This window comes from Diceros bicornis, chromosome 17, assembly GCF_020826845.1.
Source record: "Diceros bicornis minor isolate mBicDic1 chromosome 17, mDicBic1.mat.cur, whole genome shotgun sequence".
Lineage (NCBI taxonomy): Eukaryota > Metazoa > Chordata > Mammalia > Perissodactyla > Rhinocerotidae > Diceros > Diceros bicornis.
In genome coordinates, this window is record NC_080756.1 from 17,705,981 (window position 1) to 17,728,783 (window position 22,803).

The 22,803-nt window shown below is 53.4% G+C and overlaps 1 protein-coding gene across 1 annotated transcript; it reads left to right on the forward strand.

Annotated features, from left to right (window-relative positions):
• Nucleotides 1-1,554: 1,554 nt before the first annotated feature.
• Nucleotides 1,555-14,747, forward strand: KRT82 (keratin 82). The gene is made up of 9 exons (XM_058558181.1): nucleotides 1,555-2,062; nucleotides 3,858-4,066; nucleotides 6,686-6,746; nucleotides 7,486-7,581; nucleotides 7,959-8,123; nucleotides 10,717-10,842; nucleotides 12,371-12,591; nucleotides 12,811-12,842; nucleotides 13,394-14,747. The coding sequence occupies exons 1-9, from the start codon at nucleotides 1,658-1,660 to the stop codon at nucleotides 13,633-13,635; spliced, it is 1,557 nt and encodes a 518-aa protein (XP_058414164.1). The 5' UTR covers nucleotides 1,555-1,657; the 3' UTR covers nucleotides 13,636-14,747.
• Nucleotides 14,748-22,803: the final 8,056 nt, after the last annotated feature.

Sequence of the window (22,803 nt, forward strand, 5' to 3'; positions counted from 1 at the left end):
CCCCTTCCCCTGACACCTTCCAGCAGGACCCCACCCCATCCCACCTCTGCCTCCCCCACTGCCCATGGTCTCATGTTACACCCCTTACCTCCCCAAGCCCCGATCTTCCGTCCCAGCACTCTAGGACCCAAAGTCAAGACTGTGTAAAAGGGGACAATATGAAATGTCACAAGTAGACTGAGAATTTCCAAGCACAAGAAACTTTTGAGTTCCAGGCTCCTAATCTACAGTGGGGAAGCCAAGAAACAGAGTTGACATAATGCATTTGGTAGCAGACCCCCAAATCCTAATCCAGCTTCTCTCCACCAGAGCAGCAGAGCTCGGTGGCATCAGAAAGAATGAGATTGGATCCCAGCCTATCACGGACAAGCTGTGTGGCTTGGGGAGTTACAGCCACTCGCTTATCTGTAAAATAGAAACTACATCATGGTGTCGTCATAAGAATTAAATGAGATAATGGGTGGAGAGCTCACGGTGGTCCCAGCACATAGTAAGCAGCCAGTAAATGTTACTATTATTATTGTTGACTTGATTTTGACCTGGAACAAAGTCACAGTATGAAAGGGAAAGACCAGGCAGCCACAGCAGTGGTTACACTGATGAGATTGATGGAAACGGGGCGGGAGGAGAAGGGGATGGTTTCAAGCATCTCCAAAGAGATACGACCTGGGTGCTGGGGAGAAAGCCTGTATCCTGCACCTACCTGAACAATTCCAGAGGGCAGTGATGGTCCCCAGAGATGTCCTCGGGCGAAAGCAGGCTCTGTCAACCTCAGGGAGGCTCGGGATGAGTGGCAAGAAAGGAGAACAGCGACATGGAACCCCGACCTGATGGCTGACATCCATGCATGTTTTGGGGTCCCCAAGAATCTTGGGGAGAGTATCCCTTCCTCCCCCCTCCTCAAGCACAGGGCATCTCCTCTTGAGTCCCCTGCAGCCTTTTTTGGACTAAATGGGCCCTGGAGACAAGAGGCTATGTCTGGAGCCTTCTATCTCAGGAGCCCTAGAGGGACAGGGGGTGGCCGAGCCAGAGCCGGGATGCTGCCTGGCCTGAGGAGGGACAGGTTCCAGCCTGCTTCAGGAGGCCTCTCCCACCCCAAAAGCCTTCCTGCCCAGGAGCTGCTAGGATCACCCAGGAGCCCATGGAGGGCCCTTGGGTCTGGAGCATCTGCAGAAAAATACAAAACAGCTTTGGGGAAATACACAGAGCATCTTCAAGCATATCTAATTTGGACTCTAGTCCCAGAGCAGTGGGGTATATAATTCATGTCCCCCCCAACACACCCCATGAAATGGCATAAAGTCCCAGCTCTCCCTTTCCTTGAGGCTGAGCCACTGAGTATGGCCAAACATCTGCCTAGTTGGCCCCTGTCATCACTCCCATAAACAAGGAAGGAGGACAAATGGGACTTTTATAGGGCCCACCAGCACTGGCCATTGGCTCCTTCTCTTTGCTCTTTGCTACCCTAATTATCCACCTTGGTACTTAGCAGCTGCCAATATCCCAAGCTCGTAAACGTGACTTAATGGTGATTTGGGGGTTGACCTAGCTCAGCCCTCCATCCCCCTACCAGATATAAGGGTGTAAGCCAAGCTGCCTCGATAACTCAGCCTCCCGTGCTCCCCACCAGGCCCAGTCTCTCTGCCTCTCTCCGGCCATGTCGTGCCGCTCCTTCCAGCAGGCTTCCAGATGTGGCAGTCGGAGCTTCAGCTCCAGCTCGGCCATCCTCCCGCGGGTGGTCACCCACTACCCAGCGAGCAAGGGGCCATGCCGGCCCGGGGGCAGTGCGGGCTTCCGTGCCCTGGGCTGCCTCGGCTCTCGGAGCCTATGCAATGTGGGCTTTGGGAGGCCTCGGGTCGCCTCCACGTGCGGCCTGCCTGGCTTCGGGTACCGACTGGGGGCCGCCTGTGGGCCTTCTGCCTGCATCGCCCCTGTCACCATCAATGAGAGCCTGTTGGTCCCGCTGGAGCTGGAGATTGACCCGACCGTTCAGAGGGTGAAGAGGGATGAGAAGGAGCAGATCAAGTGCCTCAACAACCGGTTTGCATCCTTCATCAACAAGGTAATAGGGAGGGCCCAGTGGGCCAGGGTCGGGGGATGCAGAGAACACCTTGTGTCTGGTCCAGGGGAGCAGGAAGAGACTGCCAAGAGAGAAGCCACATTGATCCATCGGCCTCTCCCAAACTCCGCGACCACTATCGTTGAAAGCTGGTTAGATCAGGCTCAGCATTAAACATTTCTGCTTGCTAGTTCTTTGTTTAATATGTCGTCTCTCTCTGGATGTTTTCTGATAAAATCCCCAAGGTCGCCTGAGGTCAGACTACAAGAAGAACTTCTGAAGCAATGATAGATACTGAAAGGAACAACAGAAGCCCTTCCTGATGAGGCTTCAACAAAAAAGCCATCTTCTGAGGGCCTGAGCTGAGGCGAGACCCTTGGGCCCAGGGGCGAGGATGGGCACTGTGACCCCAAAATTTGCCCTCAGCTTAGGCCTGGGATGAGGAGAAAGTGGAGCAGTCAGAGCTAAGGACACAAAGCGGCCATGAGCAAAGTCTTAGATGTGTCAGCCCCAGAGCCACGGCTCTGAGAGGCTTCAGGGAAGGGTGATATGCAGGCTGTGGAAGGCGCTGAACTGGCCTGTCACCCTCAGCTGCCCCTGGGCCTGTCCCCACACCCCAGGGAGGCTCTTGGGGTCCGGATACATGCCACGGGCTGAGCCGGTATTTCTGGTGACCCCAAGGTCTAAGGCAAAGCGTCCTGGGCTGGAAGTCAGGAGACCTGGGCCCTGGTGCTGGCTCCACCCCAACTGTGCAAACCACTCACCCCCCTCCCTCGGCGACCCTGCTGCCCGTGGGAAAGGGGTGATGCTGGTGGGAGAATTAAAGGATGTCATATATGCAAAAGTGCTCCAAAAAGGAATTTCTTTTGGTAAATGTGAACTGTTACACTTCTAGTCTTATTTTGAAAGCTCATTAAGTACTGGTTGTAAACTCATTCTAACGACGTGGGCCTGACCATCAGCCACGTCACACCACCTTCAGTGAGGCTGGGGGCCTCCTGGGGATGCAGCCGTTGACCGGAAGTAGGGCAACATTACTTCCTCCGCAATTTTCTTGAGACAGTGTGCAATATGGGAAATCCCAGGGCGAGGACTGGAGACCCTGTTCCCTCTGCCAGTGACCAGCTGGAGGACCATGGTCAACTCGCCTAGCTTCTCCTAATCTGGGTTCCCAGGCCACGCAAATGGAGAAGGTGGGCCAGCAGCTGTCCACATTACTGTGACAGGGATGCTTTTTGAAGGCAGCCTTGCAGGATTCGGTGGAGGAGATGAAAAGAGCTCAGAGGGTGGGGACAGAGCCTTTGATCTGCCCTTCTTCTCCCCTGAGTACCCCTGGGCCTGACTCCCCAGTATAACATCTCCAGCTTACGCTAGTATGAAGATTTACAAAGTGCTTCCTGCACACCATCCCAAGGAGGAGCGTTAGGAAGCAAAGTGAGGCTCAAAAGGATGGGCTGGCTCAGCTATGGTTACAAGGCTGGTGGGAGGCAGGCAGGCAGGGCTGGAAGGCGGACCTGCCCAGGCTCTTGGGACAGCACACTCTTTCCACTCTAACATGTGGACCCCCTGGGTGGAAGGTGGGGTCCTATAAGCTCTCCCAGGCAGGGGAGACACAGAGACATATCCTCAGGTGCCAGTCTACGCAGAGACCCTAATCTTTGCAACCTTTAGCACCTGGCGGCAGTATATTGCCAGACACAGCACCAACTGATTCCACTGCCCCCACCACCACTTAGTCTCTCCCAGCCATGGTCCCCAGGGTCCCTGCTGCCCTGTGACATCCCGTTCTCGGCTGCAGGTCCGGTTCCTGGAGCAGAAGAACAAGCTGCTGGAGACCAAGTGGAATTTCCTGCAGCGGCAGAGGTGCTGCCAGAGCAACATCGAGCCCATCTTCGAGGCCTACATCTGCACCCTCCGGAGGCAGCTGGACTGTGTGGCCGGGGACCGGGCCAGGCTGGAGTCAGAGCTCTGCAGCCTCCAGGACGCACTGGGGGGCTACAAGCAGAAGTGAGTCTCTTGGTTCTCATCTCACCAGGGACCTAGAGCAAGCTATGCAAACCATCTGGGCCTCAGTTTCCCTGTCTATAAAATGGAAAGCCTGAAACTTAGTTTCTTAGGTGGTAAAACAATTAGGTGGGATAATACAGGCAGAGCATCTGGCACGTCTGGCACGCAGGAGAAGCTCTAAAATTGTCATTTGTCTTCATCTCTCCTCCCACAACCTGGCCTAAGTAGGGCCCTCGTCCTCTCTTTCAGTGCAAAACAAGATCTTTCTACAGCATTTCCGGCGTTCTAGGGCTCTGACCCAACCACCTGTTCTGTCTTCTCTCCATCCATCCCTCTGCAGACCCTGCACTACTTCTACTCCCCAAACAGACCCCCAAACCCTCTTCCCTCCAAGCTTTTGCTCACACTGTCCCTTCTTCCCCACGAGCCCGTCTCAGTATCTCTTTCCACATCCAGGCGAATATATCCCGCCTTTTCTCTCAGCCCTGACTTCTGGCTTCCGCCATCCCTCCCGTCACGGCAGAAAGTCATCTTCCCTCCCCTCACCATCAGGCGCTCTGTCTCCCAGCCCCTTCCGGGTTCTTTGTGGTTCAGGTTCTGTAGCTGCTAGACTTGCACTCACTGAGGGCTCCAGGGCCTGACTCATAGGGGAGAAGGTGGTTGATAAGCAAATATTAATGAAGAGCTTGCAGGCTGGTAGATCCAGTGCTTGCAAGAGGCTGAGGCCCAGACAAATTGCCTCATGGTCCTGGGTGTGTCTCTCCAACCCAGGGTCCCATGGAGCGGATGTTGGTGGGGGAGGGTTGAGAGAGACACATTTCCATGACAAGACCCAGTGTGAATATGCTGAGAGCAACGGTTCATAAGGGATGTGGGCCAGTGGAGGGGAGTGGGGGTGGGGTGAGGGTGGGGGGAGGGGGAGGGGGTCACTCACGCTGCACCTGTCAACCATGTGCCTACTCAGTGCCAGACGCCCGGCTGGGCTGGCTCCTTCCCTCCAGATGCCTCCATGCCTGCACACCAACAGCCACAACGTGGTGCAGGGCAGAAGGGGAAAGGAATTCCATGAGAGTGAGCAAGCAGAAGGGGCCCAGGAAGGCTTCCTGGGGGAGGTGTCATTTGCTCAGGGCTTTGAAAGATATGTTTCATTCCAGTTGCTTCTCATAAAAGAGGAGTCCAGGGGGCCAGCCAGGTGGCATAGTGGTTAAGTTCACGTGCTCCGCTTTGGTGGCCTGGGGTTCATAGGTTCAGATCCCGGGCACAGACCTATGCACCACTCATCAAGCCACGCTGTGACTACATCCCATATACAAAATAGAGGAGGACTGGCAGGGATATTAGCTCAGGGCTAATCTTCCTCAAGCCAAAAATAGGAAGATTGGCAACAAATGTTAGCTCAGGGCCAATGTTCCTCACCAAAAAAAAAAAGAGGAGTCCAGGGTAGACCCTGGAAAAGGGGAAGGGACAGGAACAGGTGACAAGGAAGGCTAGCGTGTGCCAAGTGAGAGGGGACCACCAAGGCCGACTGTGACAGGCAAGATGCGGCAAGGCCGTGGGAGGGGTGGAGGCCAGCTGTCTCAGCAGGAGACGGACACAAGATGATCAGGAGACGTGGTTTGCAGCTCCAGATGAGGACTTGGATTTTAAAAGTGGGGCAATAGGAAAAGGAGGAGATCAAACAGTATCTTAACAATAATAGCCGATGACTACATATCACTCCCCATGCCAGGGCCTGGCCGGGCTTTGCAGATGCTAACTCATGTGATATGTAACTCACAACAGCTCTGTGAGGCAGGGCCAGTGTGACCCTCATTCTGCAGATTATGAAGCTGAGGCACAGAGAGGCCAAGTCACCTACCCAAAGTCACGCGACTAGCCCGTGACAGAGCCGGGATTCAAACCCAGGTGTGGGCTCCAGCGTCAGTGCCCACGCTGCGGCAGAGTTCTGGAAAAGGAAGGCTGGGCATCCGGAAGCACAGTGAAGCCTTTAATGGATCAGTGGCGCTCATCAAACTGAATCATTCTACTGGACTGAACGCCCTGACCCTGATTCCATTGCCTCGGGGGGCAGCGAGTGGGCGAGGAGCTCCCTGGGAGCCTCGAGGAGATAGTCAGGCTGTCGCTGTGGGTCTGTTAAAGCAGGTAATTGCTACCTCTGCAAGTGAGCTGCAGGTGGAGGCCGGCTCAAAGCTCTCCTGGTGAGGAGGGGCACAGGCTCAGCTGGGATTTCAGTGATGACAGACAACTCTCGGGACAACTCAGAAAAGATAGCTGAGCCAGCGACAGACAGACAGCTTTTCACTGCCTTCCCAGAGGAAAGGACCAGACGAAGTGGGCTTCCTTAGCAGCAAGACAGAATGAAGGCATCCTTCAGAAGGACATCCCCCAGGATGATTCATCACAGGAACAGGCTACTGGGGAGCGGGGAGTCATGGCTAATGAGAGGCTATGATAATGATTATGTGTCTTGAATGGCTGGAGGAGCTAGAGAGTCCAGGGACCTGGCTGGACCTGGGGGCCCCTTAGGGCATTCAGTCAGGGAGAGGCAGATTAGCCCCCAAAGGCCCCTTCCAGCCCCACAAGCCCGCTGAAACATTTGTTTGCTGCCCTTTCCACCAGATACGAAGAGGAGCTCTCCCTGCGGCCCTGCGCTGAGAATGAGCTTGTTGCCTTGAAGAAGGTGAGGGAGGACTGCACGGGGAGGGGTAGGGGAGGGAGGACGGCACGGGGAGGGGAAGGTGAGGGAGGCTGGCATGGGGAGGGCGAAGCCCCCTGAGCTGCCCCCAGCTGGCCTCCGGACACTCAGGCCCTGGACTGTGTCCAAATGTGCCTGCAGCACCCCGTCCCACAAAATGGTCTCTCCGCTTCAGACCCAGGCGCTGCCCCAGTGACCCTGGGAAAGAGGAAGGCCAGCCTCCCCCTACCCCTGACAAAAGGGCAATGACTGACCTGGCCTCCACCTCCCAACTCATGTGGGCCAAACCTGGTTAAGGGTCATGTCTACACCTGCCCAGGAGCTGGAGACACGGCTAATGCCAAATCAAAAACAAAACAAAAACTCTGACTCAAACCCCAAAAGGTGAAACAATGTGACGATTCCTCAGACAGATAGCGAGGTATCTGGGGCGCGAGCTCCACACAGGGAGCTCTGAGGAGCTGCATTCAAGGCTGCTTCAAACCCCACTCCCTTCAGATCCTTCCCAGCAGGATGCAGGCCAGGCATGGTGTCCTCGGGCTGGGGACACTCCCTCCACCCTCAGCTTTGTCACTCCTTCACTTCCACGTGGGCCTGAGTGAGGAGAGGTGGGTCCCACACCAGCCACCGGCCACCAGCCTGCCCAGGAGGTGGCCCAGCAGGGAGCGGATGGCCCGTGCACATCCCCCGCCCCAGGTTATGGCAGTCACTGCTCTGGCCACAGGACGTGGACACGGCCTTCCTGACGAAGGCTGACCTGGAGACCAACGTGGAGGCTCTGGTCCAGGAGATCGACTTCCTGAAAAGCCTGTATGAGGAGGTACATGCAGCCAGGCCGCCCACAGGTGGTCGGTCGGGGGCCAGTCCTGTGGGGTGATGGGTGGGGAAGCTCCTGCCCAGTGGGCACGTTTCAGGGCAAGCTGACTTAAAAGTGAGCCCGTGAAGAAATCAACGTGGGACAGCAGTTCTTGGGCAGGGAGACTCACCGAGGTCGGACCGCCCAGACCTTTGCTCTGGGGTCTCTGTGTGACTAGAGGGTGGGGACATGAAGCAGGTTGGTGATGGAAGGCCGGGGACAGCTATGTAAATCCGGTGCAAAGCTGCTATGGGAGGGTCAGAGCCGGCTCTCCCCTGTCCTCCCCTCTTTATCCTCAGAGAGCTCACCCGTTCTCGCCTGCCCCCCCCCCGCCCCCCCAGGAGATCTGCCTGCTCCAGTCTCAGATCTCGGAGACCTCGGTCGTTGTGAAGATGGACAACAGCCGGGAGCTGGACGTGGACGGCATCATCGCCGAGATCAAGGCCCAGTATGATGAAATCGCCAGCCGAAGCAAAGCAGAAGCAGAGGCCTGGTACCAGTGCCGGGTGAGGCCCGGGCGGGGCCGGGAGACCCCAGAGCCACTGTGCCCCAGGAAGTGGGTGAGGAGATAATGAGAGAGCTCTGCCATGCCACAGCAACAGGGAACCTCATGAACCCAAGCCCCTGTTGTCTCTGCCAGGCCCCAGGCCAGGTCCCTGCGGAGCATGTGGAAGGGGACCCCACAGACAGCCCAGGAGTGTCATCAGGATGCCAGGTGCCCGAACTTCATTCACCACAGACTCCCCGGAAGTGGTCCTCTAAGCAGCACTCAAGGAACACTAATTGGCAATGCTGGCAAAGAGGGCTCTGGCTTTGAGGCGTGGGAGGAGGCTAATGGCACAGAGTGGTTGTTAATGGTGGAGCAGAAACGGTGATTAAGGTGGCCCCAGACTTCGGTAATTAAGCGCTTACTGGGAGAGCAGTGGGTGCCCCCAGGGCAATTCGATTTTACAACATTATCATCCCAGCCTCACCTGCCCTGTCTGTGAAAGGCACCATGCATTCACTCATTCACGCATTCATTCATTCATTCATTCAACAACTGTTTATTGAGCACCCATCATGTGCCAAGCACCATTCTAGATGCTGAAGATCCAGCAGAGAACAGAGCAGACAACAATCCCAGCCCTCGTATCACTTTCATTCTAGAGCAGGGGCAGAGGAGGGACAGACAACAGACAAGACAAGTGAGTCCACGTATGCTGGGTGACGCGTGCTATGGAGAAAATGAATCGGGGTGAAGCACAGGGACAGTGCGGGACTACGGTTTTAAATAGGATAGCAGGGAAGGATGTGGCACCAGGAGGACACTGAGTCAGACCAGCCCGTCCTCAAAGAGGTTACCATCCAGGGGGAGAGAAACATGTAACCAACCAAAGAGAAACAAAATAGCGTGAGGCGCTGGCTGAGGTGGAGCACAGGCTCAGGGAGCACGGTGTCTGGAAAGGCAGAGACACTGGCATTGGATCTGGATCTCGAAGGCCAAGTAAGATTTCAATAGGCAGAGCACGGGGGAAGGGGCAGCAGGGGCCAGGAGGCAGAAGCATGGAGGTGAGGTGCCCAGTGTGAAGCACTATGAAGGAGCCCGGGCTGGAGGAGTGGCATCGGGTCAGATAACATCAGATCTGCAAAGCTGTGCTGAGTACTTTGGACTTTTTCTGAAAGTAATGGGTCCCACTGCCCAGGGAGCGCCCCAAGCGATGCTCTGCCCGTTTTCTGGAGACCCATGGTGAGCAAAGGCATCAGACCCTGGCCGGGAGTCAGCTCCCAGTGACTCAATCTGTGGTCCATCGGCGGCCGAGTTTCCCCACGGCTGGCCCCTCCTCTGGTTGCTGTCCTGAGCTACCCATCAGTCAGGTGGGCTCAGGGAAAACAACCTCAGAATCCATCCTCCTAAGTCAGAACCAGCAAGACAACTCTATTATTTAAGGATTGTATTTAGCTGTGAGGAGCATGACCAAAAGAAAAAATAATAGTTAAAACATATTCAGTTTTTACTTTTTTCTCAAATAACTTGAAGTATAGAAATAGAGTGTCCACGGATAACACTGGGGGTTCTGTGTCACCATCAGGGGCACAAGCTTCTTCTAGCTTTCTATTCTGCAATCCTTAACAGATTGCTTTAATCCTGATGGTTGCCTCATGTCCCACAGTGGCTGCCATACCACCAATCTCATATGCTTGGGAAGAAGAATAGAAGGCAAAAGAAACATGCCAACTGAGTTATCCTGCACTTTAAAGAGGTGTCCTGGAAGCCCTACCCAGCAACAGCCACAGATCTCATTGATGAGAAGGCTGAAAAATGTTCTCTTATCTGGGCTCATTGCCACCCCAAACAAAAGCCGAGTTCTGTTTGAAGAAGAGGACAGTGAACATTGATTAGGCAACTACAGGCTTTCCCACAATAACCAGATAACAAAGAGCCAAAGAGAGTGATTTGTGCTTATCTCTTGTTTTGCATTTTCCCTGCAAAATGCTCCCATCCATAATGTGCAGGAAATCTAAAGTGGGCTGATTGTTTTAAATCTATAAATGTAATCTATAACGCTATTCAGAAATTGGATTCAGAGTGCAAAGCTTTTATAAAAAAGTGTTAAACCAACATAGGAAGTAACATCACATTTTGTTTTCAATTGTTTTGAAGGAGAATATACAAATGTACTCACTGTGGTGGACAGACGCAGTCTGTCTGTCCTTGGTCTGTTAGGCATCCCAGGCTGAGCACAGACACCCCTTCTGAGGTCCAGAGGGACATCTAAGGGAGGGAGCCCTCGGGAGACCTTCAGGCTCTGGGGCAGAGAGAAAAGGACGAGATACAGGACAGCTAAACAGAGAGGAGGGGAGCTTGGAGCTCAGAGGAGAATTTAACAAGCCTGAAGGTTCGGGTCTGGGAGGTGAAAAGGGCATAAGGAGGCACCCATAAAAGGACTCCAAAATGGACCAGAAATGGAAAGGGGGTGGGGACAGAACAAGTGTAAGAATCCAGAGAGCACGTGAGCTGGGAAGTCCCCGGATGAGGGGGGAGGGACAGTGTGGAAGGGAGGTAGCAGGTGCCACAGCGTGGACACCGGGGTTCTGATCTCTCTGTCGGTCCCGCAGTATGAGGAGCTGAGACTGACAGCTGGGAACCACTGTGACAATCTCCGGAACCGCAAGAACGAGATCCTGGAAATGAACAAGCTGATGCAGCGGCTGCAGCAGGAAACTGAGAATGTCAAAACCCAGGTGAGGCCAGGGAGACCTGGCTCCACTGTCCGGTCATGGGGCGGCCACCCTCCACGGGAGCGCTATTGAAGAGGGAATAAACTTGAGCTGCCTCGCTTAAGAGGGAGCAAGCCCTGTCTGCAAACGAGCTGACCAACAGCAGGAGGGGCCACCTCGGGAAATGAGGAGGCCGCAACAGAGGCTGGGCGACCTACTGTCAGAGATGACACAGCAAGAATGCTTCACTAGATGGGAGCATAGAAAAGATGGTCTCCATGGTCCCTTCCAACCTGAAGACTCTGTAATTCTGTGATCCTGAAATACAGGGTGACTCTGAGGAGTCCACAAAATCAGACCCACTCTCTTCTCCTAGGCTAGTGAAGACCAGCCAGACACTTACAATCTATTAGGCCCAAAGAAATTGCTCAGCAAATCTAAAACGAAACTCTCAGATCTCCTTGAGGTGTTGTGGACAGGAGAACTGTCCCGATTCTCTGGAGGAACCAGATGTCACAATCTTAGGATGAAACCTCTGTTAGATTTGATCTGGCATCTAACCATGACTGTAGGAAAAGCCCACCCTTCCTCCTGTGTCTCTCCTTTACTCTGACACTGCTACCACACCCACAACTCTTCTGACACCAGATGGGTGAGATTTTCCCACATCGACCAATTCTGCCACACCAGCTGGGTGTCCTACAATTTAACTCAATTCTGACATTTATCTACCTGGAGATACTGTCAGATGCCACAGGATATTGGCTCAGTCCCACAAGACTGCCCCCATTTCAGATGCCAATTCCAAGTCCAGGCTGTCACCTGTGCTTCTGACTGATGGGCTATAAATCAGAAGTTCCCACAAGCCCCTTCTCAGGTTTGATTAATTTGCTAGGGTGGCTCACAGAACTCAGGAAAATAGTTTACTATTTACCAGTTTATTATAAAAAGATATGATAAATCATACAGATGAACATCCAGATGGAAGAGATGCACAGGGCAAGGTACGTGGGAAGGGGTGCAGAGCTTCCACGCCCTCTCCAGGGCACCACTCTCCCAGCACCCCCACCTGTTCACCAACCTGGAAGCTCTCTGAACCCCGTATTATTGGAATTTTCTGGAGGCATCCTCACATAGGCATGATCAATTAATAACTCCATTTCCAGCCCTTCTCTCCCCTCTCTGAAAATTCCAAGTTTCCAATCATGGCTTGGTCTTTCTGGTGACCAGCCCCCATCCAGGAGCCCATCCAGAGTCACCTCATTAGAACAAAAGACACTGACTGCTGTCATCCAGAAAATTCCAAGGGATTTAGGAGCCCTGGGTCAGGGACGGGATCAAAGACCAAGTATTAGTACAAGAGATGCTCCTAGTGTATTTATCACTTAGGAAATTATACGGGTTTTAGGAGCCCTGTGCCAGGAACCAGGGGCAGAGACCAATATATATATTTTCTATTATCTTACAAAGACCACGTTCTCTCTGTTCTTCTGAGAGTCAGCCTAGGGCTCCAGGGGCCCCCAATAATGTTTTTCTGTGCCCTCTCCCACAGCGCTGCAAGCTGGAGGCCGCCGTGGCCGAGGCCGAGCAGCAGGGCGAGGCGGCCCTCAACGACGCCCGCTGCAAGCTGGCCGGGCTGGAGGAGGCCCTGCAGAAGGCCAAGCAGGACATGGCCCTGCTGCTGAGGGAGTACCAGGAGGTGCTGAACTCCAAGCTGGGCCTGGACATCGAGATCGCCACCTACAGGCGCCTGCTGGAGGGCGAGGAGCACAGGTGAGTCAAGCAAGGCCCAGGTGTGGATATTCACCTGCCCTCTGACTGCTGCTGCTGTTGCCCATCTCGCAGTCGCAGAAAATCTAAAACAGCGTGCAGTCTGCAGGCCCTTCTCGCTAACGCGGTCCGTGGTGCGGGCGAGGGCGGGTACCGCACATGTGGCAGCCTTGTTCTCTTAGATGCAGTCACCTTGTGTCTTCTTTCTCCTCTCATCCCCAGGCTGTGCGAAGGCATTGGGCCCGTGAATATCTGTGAGTAGATGAGCCCTCCCCAAGGGCTCTGGGGGCTTGGGGGCTGATCAACCCAACACAAACCACACCACCCCTGCCCAGACCTCAGCATGCCTCCCCCACCCCAGGGAGGAATTGCCCCCGGGAGCTCTGGTTGGATGGAGGAGCTCTCCCCAGGATGTCCAAGTCTTTGGGAGTCAGAATTAGGAGTAGATATGCAGCAAGGTCCCAGTGCTCAGGGCCCAGAAGCTGCAAGGAAGCATCCTGACAAGGGGATGCTTTTCTGGAGAAAGAGGATTTGCAGCAGGCTCAGACAAGTAGAAACTGAGAAAGGGTGAAGCAGATAGCAGGCCTGGCATTGCTGAGGCTCTGAGGAAAGAGGAGAGACATTAGGAAACTTCTAAGCACTTTATGTGGCTGGCTGGGAGACATGGAAGCTGGTAGCTAGGATGGAGAGTGTCCTTAGAGGTGAGTGGTGGCAGGTGGAGGTCGTGTCCTGGCTGAGACATTTCAGGGCGAGGCCCTTAGAGCCACACAGTGCAGAGCCCTGAGCATCTTTCCTGTTCCCACAGCCGTGAGCAGCCCCAAAGGCGCCGTCCTGTACGAGCCATGTGTGGTCAGCACACCCTTGCTGAGGACCGAGTTCTGCACAGGGGGCACCAGTGTCCTTAAGAGCAGTGGGGGCTGCAGCATTGTGGGCGCCGGGGAATTCTACATCCCCTGCGAGCCCCAGGGGCTCCTGGGCTGTGGGGGCGGGCGGAACTCCAGCGTGAAGCTAGGGGCTGGGGGCAGCTCCTCCTGCCACAAGTGTTAGCACAGCCCCCGAGGCTGGAAGCCCAGGGACAGGGCGCCAGCCCCCAGCCTGGATGGGTTCCCCCCGTCAGGGCTGAAGACAAGGATATTCCAAACGCCCACCTTCCTGTACTGACCCCAGGTGTCCCTGGGGTTCTCACTGGGAGCTGCCCCTCGGGCCCATCCATATCTTCAAGAGTCACCTTTCACTTGGCTGTGTGCAGACCCTGAGCTGGGCCTTGGGGCTGGGGGTGGGAGGATACAAAGAAGAATGCATCGCCCACGTCCCCTGCACTGCTGACAGTCAGGTTCTAGTGTGGCCAAGAGAAAGGTGATAGCCCCCAACCACTTCTCTTCTGGATGAGAAGGGCAAGTGGGCCCATCACATTTCTGCTTGGTGGATTATCCCATGGAAGTTTCCCCACAAAGCCAGCCTGTCCTGGACCCCTGGGGTTTCCACTTTCCTTACCTCTGGCTCTCACGCCCCTAAGAAAAGTGAACTTCTTTTAACACCCACCTAAAACACGCCCTGTTGGAAATATCAAGAGGAGACATTCCAAAATCCCATTCTGAATTCCAAAGCCGAAAGTTGGGGTTTCAGGATCACTCAGGACTTGTCAATGTTCCTCCCAGTTGACACACAGCATCAAGAGGGGGTGTTTGGTGGTAGATTCACCTGCTTAAGTGTGTTGAACTTACACTATGAAAATACATCTTTCTCCTGAGCTCACATTGGCAGCTGGTAGTGGGGAAATGGGTAGAACGGAGGCAGAGGACGTGGACTGTTTACTGGACAGAGGGACACTCAGGACTGACAGTACGTGCTCAGTGGGATCAAGCCCCCACCGCCCCGTCTGTACACAGCCTCCCGATCCTGCTCCCTCTCCCTTTAGTTCCTCTGGCTTTGGGTCTGTTGTGAACGTGTTTTCCTGGCTACAGTGATGTAGGGCTGCCCCAGCGGACTTGGAGGCTCTGGCTCAGGGGCTGTGAGGGAGGAGGAGGTGCTGGGCTGACCCCACCTCCCCAGAGGCCCCGCCCCTAGCGCTGCAGCCCACAGAAGCCCCGCTCACCCAAGGTCCACCATCTCTGCCATGAGCCTCTGGGCTTGTCCGTTCCCAATAAAGTGACTGTTGACAGGCTACAGGAGTCAGGATTATTCACCCTGCTCTGTGGGGTGCGATAAGGCTGGGGGGCACCGATGAGCAGCCTTTGGGCGCTGGCGGCTGGGGGCTTGAGAGTGGAAATGAAGGTTATTACATAAATGGGAAAACTACATATGAATGACTTGCAAGTGGCCTGTGGAATAAATAAATTTGGTTCCATACAAATCACACTTAACCTGCACATCACAACCTAGTAGTTTCCTAATCACTTGCCGTATTAAAAACCATGGGCCTATTGCACACAGGCCTCCTCACCACATGCTCCCCTGCATCTGTCCTAGAGAAAGTCCGTGGGCCCCCATCATGTCTATACTCAGCAGCCTCCAAGCCCTGGGCTCTGCCCCCCCATCCTGGACCGTTCTCAGTGTAGAACAGGTGCCGCCTGGGGAAAGCAGTGAAGATGGGCACAGCCCAGCCAGCAACGAGAACCCTGTAGTCTCCTCTCCCTCTTAGGGAGCCCCAAGACCTGGAGATGAGACTTGGTAGCAGCAGCTCCAGGCTCTGCGGGGCCCCAATCCTCTCCCTGTTGCCTCACTGATCTCCCGTGACAATCCCCCCTCCACAGACTCCACCTTGGGGCTCCCCTCTCCTGAGCACTGGGGCGCGGCTCCTCTTCTCCCACAGCCCCACACGGAGCATCTATTCTGTGCCAAGCCCTGCATTAGAAGCTAGTGATACAGAAGTGAGTAAGACACCCTCTTATCCCTGGAGGGCTCTCGGCCTCACAGAGGAGTCATAAATAATGAGAACCAGAGAGTATGGGAACAAGAAAAAGCCGCTAATGATTATGCCCAGAAAGGGAGTCAGAGAGAGGTTCTCAGAGAAGATTGTAAGGGAGGAGTCTGATGGAAGTCTAGGGTTGCAGATTTGTGGGCAGCATATTCAGAAGAACCCACCCATTCACTTTTTCATTCACTCAATACATATTTATCAAGTACCTGCCATGGGGCAGGCCACCCAGGGGCTGGCGACACAGTGACGGACAAGACAACCCCTTCAGGGTGACTTACCCAGTAGACACAGTACCTGGAGCTCCTGGTAGGGCCTGTGAAAAGGTGCAGCCACTTTGGAAGTCTGGCAGTTCCTCAAAATACCGAACATAGAGTTACCATAAGACCTAACCATTCCACTCCTGGGTCTACACCCAAGAGAAATGAAAACTCATGACCACACAAAAACTTGTGCATGCATGCTCATTGCAGCACTATTCACAGTAGCCAAAAGGTGAAAACAACCCAAATGTCCATCGATGCATGACTGGATAATCAAAATGCAGTATATTCACACAACGGAACATGGTACTGCCATAGAAAGGAAGGGAGCACTGCCACACACTACAACGTGGATGAACCTTGAGAACATTATGGCAAGTAAAAGAAGCCAGACATAAAAACCCATATTCTATGATTCCCTTCATAGAAAGTCCAGAACAGGGAAATCTATGGGACAGAAAGCAGATCAGTGGTTGCTTAGGGCTGGAGGGGAAGCCAGGGTGGGGGAGAGGAATGGGGTGATAGCTAAAGGTATCTTTTTGAGGGGATGAAAATGTTCTAAAATTGGCTGTGGTGATGGTTGCACATATCTGGGAATGTACTAAAACCACTGAATTGTACATTTTAAATGAGTGAATTATATAGTATGTGAATTATATCTCAATAAAGCTGTTTAAAAAAAATGGGGCCCTGGCTCCAGTCCACACCTCATGGGGCTGATAGCCTTGCAGGGAATACAGACCTGGAACAGGAAATTACAGACACCGGGACTGTTGTGAAGGGGAACATAACCGAGGGTCCCACCCTAGTCACAGGCCTTGGGAAGGTGCCCAGGAGGAGGGGCAGGCCAGCTGCGTCGTGAAGGACAGCAGGACTTAGGGGAAGGAAGCAGGTGGGGTCCAGGCTGAGGGATCAGTCGCTGTGAGCCAGCGCACCCAGGGCAGGCCTGGGGGGCATCTGTGATTCCAGGTCTGCATGTCCACACACGGGGCAGGAAGCGGTGGAACAATGAGGCCTCACAGCCTCATTCCCACTTGAAGCCCTGTCACTCTGGCCCTGGCCCTGGAGCCAGCTAAACTCCCTGCTGATTAATAACTCAGAGTTCTGACAGCTACTGGGATGCTCTGGCCCCGAGTCAGCAAAAACAGAGAGATTCCATAGACCGCCCACCTCCCCCCCACAGATGACGACCTGAGCCCAGGAACCGCCCACTGGATAAAGGAGGAGGGGGAGGGAAGATTCCCCCACCCTCACTGGGAGCTGGGCTCCAGCCTGGCCACCAGCCCTTCAGAACTTCACTTTCCGGGCGTGTCCGGGCCCGGGGAGGGGGCAGCTGTCTGGAACAGTCCACTAGGCATGACTCATCCCAACAATGCGGGCGCCCCAGCTCCATCCTGGACATGAGCTTGGGGGCCGGGGCACGCCCTCTCCAGGGCTTCCATCTGGGGATGCCCCTCAGTGCTGGGCAACAGTGCCCTCATTCTCCCTCCCTCCCCAGGGAGGAGGTGACTTGACGCTGGCGGGACAAAAGCGCCTCCTGGTGGTGGCCTGGTTCACACTCTGCTCACCAAACACCTCCTGAGCTCCTCCTGGGGCCAGCCCCACGCCCCGCGCCTGGTGCTGGGGTCCCGGGAGGGTCAGGCCCGGGCCCCTGCCCTTGGGGAGGAAGGGAGACCGTCTGCCTGAAGCCAGAGCCTCACTGCCTTCCATTTCCTCGGGAATCCAAATCCTGCCCCGTCTAGAACGCCCCCGCGAGGACAGATGGGGAACAGCAGGGAGTCCGGGGGAGGGCGGGAGGACCAGAACCGAGCGCCACGTGGTTCTTCCGTGTCCCACTGCCCTCTCCCTCAGGTCTGCTCTGCCTCTGCCCCCAGAGGCCCTTGTCTCGCCAAGATCCCTTCCTCATCCCAGTCCCATCAGTGACCCCCGGCGCATCCACCACCGCCACTCGCCCCTGGGGGCTTGGATTGGGGGAAATGGCTTCAGAAACAGCACTGTGGGCAGAGGAGGGGGAACTTAGCATCACTGAGTCTGACAGAGGAGGGGGCTGCGCCCCAGCAACGTCCCAGCGCCCAAACGCCACACCAGGCCACATCGGCACCAGTAAAAGTGTGTTGAAGCAAACTGACCTTACGTGTTAGGAGCAACATTTTCACCCTGGACAGGTGACGGCTGTGTGGGCAATGTGAGGAATTTAGATTAAACCTGAAAAAAATCATCCTGCCTGGAAGGGTGCGGCTGGGCCCAAACAAGACGGTGCTTTATCTCTCCTGGGAGGTGCTTAGACGCCTTCCTAGCATCACTAACTGGAGAGGGCAGAGGATGGAGGGCCTACGCAGGGGTGGACTCAGCGTCTCGCCACCGGCCCCCTCTTTCTGCCAGGGGAGTCCTGAGCTTCCCTTCCCACAGGGACAGGTCTCAGCATGAACACCTCCCCGTGAGCACCTCTCTCAGCACAAACTTGTCCCCGAGCAAGGCGGAAACACTCTGAAGAAGGCACCTTTTAGCAAAGCCTTCTCTCAGCACCTGGGATTTCTCATCACCCTCTTTCCCTCCCACGTGTGCGCGCGTGCACGCACACACACACTCACAGCCACAGCTTTGTGCCCAGGGTTCCCAGACCCTGCTCAGCCACCCAGCACAGGCACCCGCCCCACCCCCTCTCCCCCCACCCCTCGTCAGCAATTTTCCCTCCTCCCCACTCCGCAGATAGCATCCCCATGAGCCAGCAACCTCCTGCAGTGGGTGCAGCCAGCAGTTCTAGGGCTGACATCCAGGCCCCTGACAACAGGAAAAAGAAACTGTCAGGACAGCAAAACCTCCACCCAGCATTTCCAAGGCAACTCCTCCCCCCTCCCTACCCGCCACCCCAAAAAAGTGATGAAGGGTTGTCTTATGCATCATGTGGCGAAATAATGCCTCAGAACTGTAAACTGCTGATGGTGGCAGCTCGTCCCAGAGGTTTTGCTTGACTGGTCCCCATTACCCCCACCCCACCCAGCCTGGTCAGTGTTGGAGGAAGCTGAGACACGGGACAGCCCTGGGAATGGCTGATGGGTAAGGGACGCCACAACTGCTGGCTCAGGAGGGAGCTGGGGTGCCTGGTGGGAACAGAGCCAACTGCTTAGATGTGAAGGGAAGATTGTGCAAAAGAGAGGGGAAGGGGCAGAGAGAAAGAGGGAGGGAGGGATGAAGGAGAGCAAAGGAAGAAATGGATGACAATAAGCACCAGGCCCACGCAGTGTACACCCCAAGCATTTTCACAGTTATTCCTCGCTGTACAGACGTGTGTCACTTAATGACAGGACACATTCTGAGAAATGCATCGCTAGGCGATTTCATTTTTGTGCAAACATCATAGAGCATACTTACACAACCCTGGATGGTGTAGCCTACTACCTAGGCTATACGGTACTAATCCTGTGGGACCACCGTTGTATATGCGGTCCCTCAGCACATTGACCGAAACGTCGTGATGCAGCGCATGGCTGTACCACGAAGTAGATATCATTCCATTTTACAGATGAGGAAGCTGAGGCTTACAGAAGTTAAACAACTCCCCCAGGTCACTGTGTACTGTGAATGGGAGTGTTTGCAGACTAACGTTGTTTAGAGTGGCTGTTGCATGATGATAATGAAAAGCAGACTGACTTTTAGTTGGTTGTATTATTGATTTTAAATTCTCTCAGACAAGCCTCCTTATCACCTACACCCAGAGCAGAACCCTGCCACCACCCTGCCGTAGGTGTACCACCGTCCAAGGTCACACTGCCGGCAGGTGGCAAAACTGGGATTGAACCCAGTCCACGTGACTCCAAGGGCTGTCCTTGGCCTGGCACACTCGACTTGCTGGTGTCCCCTATGCCGTCCCTCCTGCTCCCCTCCCCCTTCACCTCCACAGGGGCCCCCGGCCCCCTTCCTAGTCTCGTGGATCCCCTTGCCTGGCCTCCGGAGAGATGGATGCCCTTTCCTCCAGCAGCCAGACTCGCACCCCAAGAGGAGGGAGCTGAAGGGCAAATGGGGTTCGTCCCCTGTGAGCACTTGAGTCTCTGCACCACAGACATCCTCAGGACCATTCCTCTCCATTTTGGAGACTGGAATCTCCTCTTCCTGAAAGATCTGTAAAACCTAAGGCCCGAATTCCTCTTCCTTTTCCTCCCTGCTCCTTTCTCCCATTTTCCCTCCTGCTGTTAATCTTTGCTGTGTATTCATTCATTCAATAAAACTGCATAGTCCACCTACCACTTGGCCCCACTCTACTAAGCATTGGGAACACTGGAAGAACAAAACACGCAACCGTGCCTGCCTCCTGGAGCTTCCGTCCCAGCCAGGAGGACAGACGGTAAACAAGCACACCCAGGCAGGAGAGGCCCTCCTAAGGAGAGGAGGAAGTGGGGGGGGGGGCTACACGGGGGAGGGACTTTAAATAGGGGGTGACCTATGAACAAAGACCTGGAAGACATGAGAGACCCAACCATGTAGTTATTTGAGAAAAAAGAGTTCCCAGCAGAGAAAACAGCAGGAGCAAAAGCGTCTGAGGCAGGAGTTCTCTTGCCTGTTTGATGGATAGCCAGGAGGCCAGGGCAGCTAGGACAGGGTGGCAGTGGGATGGATAGAGGTGAAGAGGGAGGGCAGACTGTGTCGAGTCCTGTGTGGCATTTACTCTGAATGGGATGGGAAACTACTGGAAGAGTTTGGGCATATAAATGACATGATCTAACGTTTTTAGAGGATCCTTCTGACTGTGGTGTTAAGAAAAGACTGAAGGGGCAGAGGAGGAAGCAGGGAAACTGGCTGGGAAGACACTTCAATAGACCCTGTGAGAAGTGATGGGCTTGGGCCAACATGGTAGCAGCAGAGAAGTAGTAGGAGTCCAGATACCTTTTGAAGGTAGGATTTGCCAGTGGAGTGAATGTGGGATATGGACAAACAGAGGAATAAAGGATGATTCCCAGATTTTTGGCCTGAGCTACTGCAGGGGTAGTGGCAAGTGGAACATATTTAGTAGGAACGATTAGGAGAACAGTTTTGGATCTATTAAGGTTGAGATGCCTATTTGATATACAAATAGAGATGCTGATCAAAATATACATGTGGAGTGCAGAAGGAATATCCAGGATAGAAATATGCCTTGGCAGTCATCAGTGGCTAGATAGTATTTAAAGTCATGAGGTTGTACGACGTCACCAAGGGAATGAGTGTAGATAAAGATGTGAACAGGCTGAGCCCAAGGATGCTGCAGCGTGGAGAGGTTGGGGATATGAGGAGGCTAAGAAGACCGAAAAGAAGCAGCCAATAATATGGCAAGAAAATCAGGAGAGCGTGTCTAGAAACCAAAAGAAGAAAGTGTTCCAAGGAAAAGGAAATGATCAACTATGTCAAATAGTGCTGATAAGTTAAATGAGGGCTGAGAACAGACCACTGAATGTAGCCACATGGAGGTCATTGGTAATCTTCACAAGAAGTCTTCTCTTAATATTATTTTTCTACTTCTTCTCCCTTTAGACATACACCTGATAGCTGGGTCTATGAAAAATAGTAGTAAACCAGGAACAGAGGGAAATTTCCTCAACTTGATAAATAATATCTACCAAAAAGCCTACAACTAACATCATATTTAATGGTGAGAAACCTGAAGCTTTCTCAATAAATCAGGAATAAGCAAAGACGTCCTTTCTCACCACTGCTTTTTAACATCCTACTGGAAGTTCTGGCCAACGCAATAAGACAAGAAAAGGAAATAAAAGTTATAGAGATTGGGAACGAAGAAAATAGTGAAGACTTGAGCTGGATAGCTCTGGTCAAAAGCACACATCCCCTTCCAAGTAGAATCCCAAGCATCCAGTCAAATGTAAGTTCCCCAGACACAGGACAGGTCGGGCAAGCTGTGTCACACACTAGAATAGAAAAGGTGAACGGCAGTCTGTCTCTGGTCCTGAAATACCTGCAATATTGATAACAATGATAACAGTATCCAATTGCTTAGAACTTTTCATTTTCTATCCCAATGCTTGTTGCTTTTTGTCTCTCATCTTAACCAAAGATTCATCAACAATTCAAGGAACCTGCATAGACAGGACTATACATCAACCCTAATGTGTATTTAGGGGACTCAAAATCACGTGGCTAACTTTCCACACAGATACATGACCAAATTATTGGCATACTTTGGCCTCAAATTATGCCACAAAAGTGTTAACTAGCGGAAGTCCTTAAGATTAATCTTATCCCACCACCATGAGGATAGAGACTGTCTTTTTATCTCTGTACGTTCAGCACCAAGCATGCTACCTGGGACAGAGTAGGCACTTGATAATTGGTGAATAAATGAATGAATCTCCTTTGAGTGTCTCAAATCAGACATGTGTCTGCACTAACCCAAATGAGCTTTACTGAATGTAAACAGCCAAACCAGATCATGGAGGATAGATAAAACACTGCAAAAGCTTTTGGGACTCTTTAGTCCATCTTCAGAGACACATTACACTGTATTCTCATCATATTATTTCTTACTCGGAGCTGTGCAGGCCCAGTCCCTCTGCTGCACACTCTTTTTCTATTTAGGGGGTTCTATCTGCAGACGTATCCCTTGGAAGCCTCTTGCGAGAGCTGTTACCACCCTAACTTTCTGGTGGTTAGCCACACTTGCAGTGAAAAAATCTATTGGATTTATGGCCAAAGCAAATTAATGTCCCCATAATGGCAATTGTGGTGGACTTGCGGGAAAAAAATAGGACCATAATATTTATGAGTTTATGTGTTTTTAATGTTTATAGCTTTGATGTTACAGCCCTGATCCTGAGGAGCATAGGTGTGTCTGAGATTAGCTCATTGTCGAGGTTATAGGCATGAAGAGTTTCTGCTAACTCCCCAAGCTCATAAATGCTGCCAAATAGCATTTTTTGTTTTTATGGGGCCCATCCTCAGATGCCCACACACATAAAAGGGGTGAGAGGGATCCACTAGCCTCAGAGGACTTCCAGCTCCAGCTCGCCTGTCTGCGATCACTCCTTTGCTCTCATCCAGGAAGCCATC

What these genes read in the sequence shown, in the direction of transcription:
- KRT82 (XM_058558181.1), top strand. Translation starts at nt 1,658, where the DNA reads ATGTCGTGCCGCTCCTTCCAGCAGGCTTCCAGATGTGGCAGTCGGAGC. An exon ending in AGCTTGTTGCCTTGAAGAAG is followed by an intron (nt 6,747 to 7,485) that starts GTGAGGGAGGAC and finishes CTCTGGCCACAG; the next exon opens with GACGTGGACACGGCCTTCCT. An exon ending in TGAAAAGCCTGTATGAGGAG is followed by an intron (nt 7,582 to 7,958) that starts GTACATGCAGCC and finishes CCGCCCCCCCAG; the next exon opens with GAGATCTGCCTGCTCCAGTC.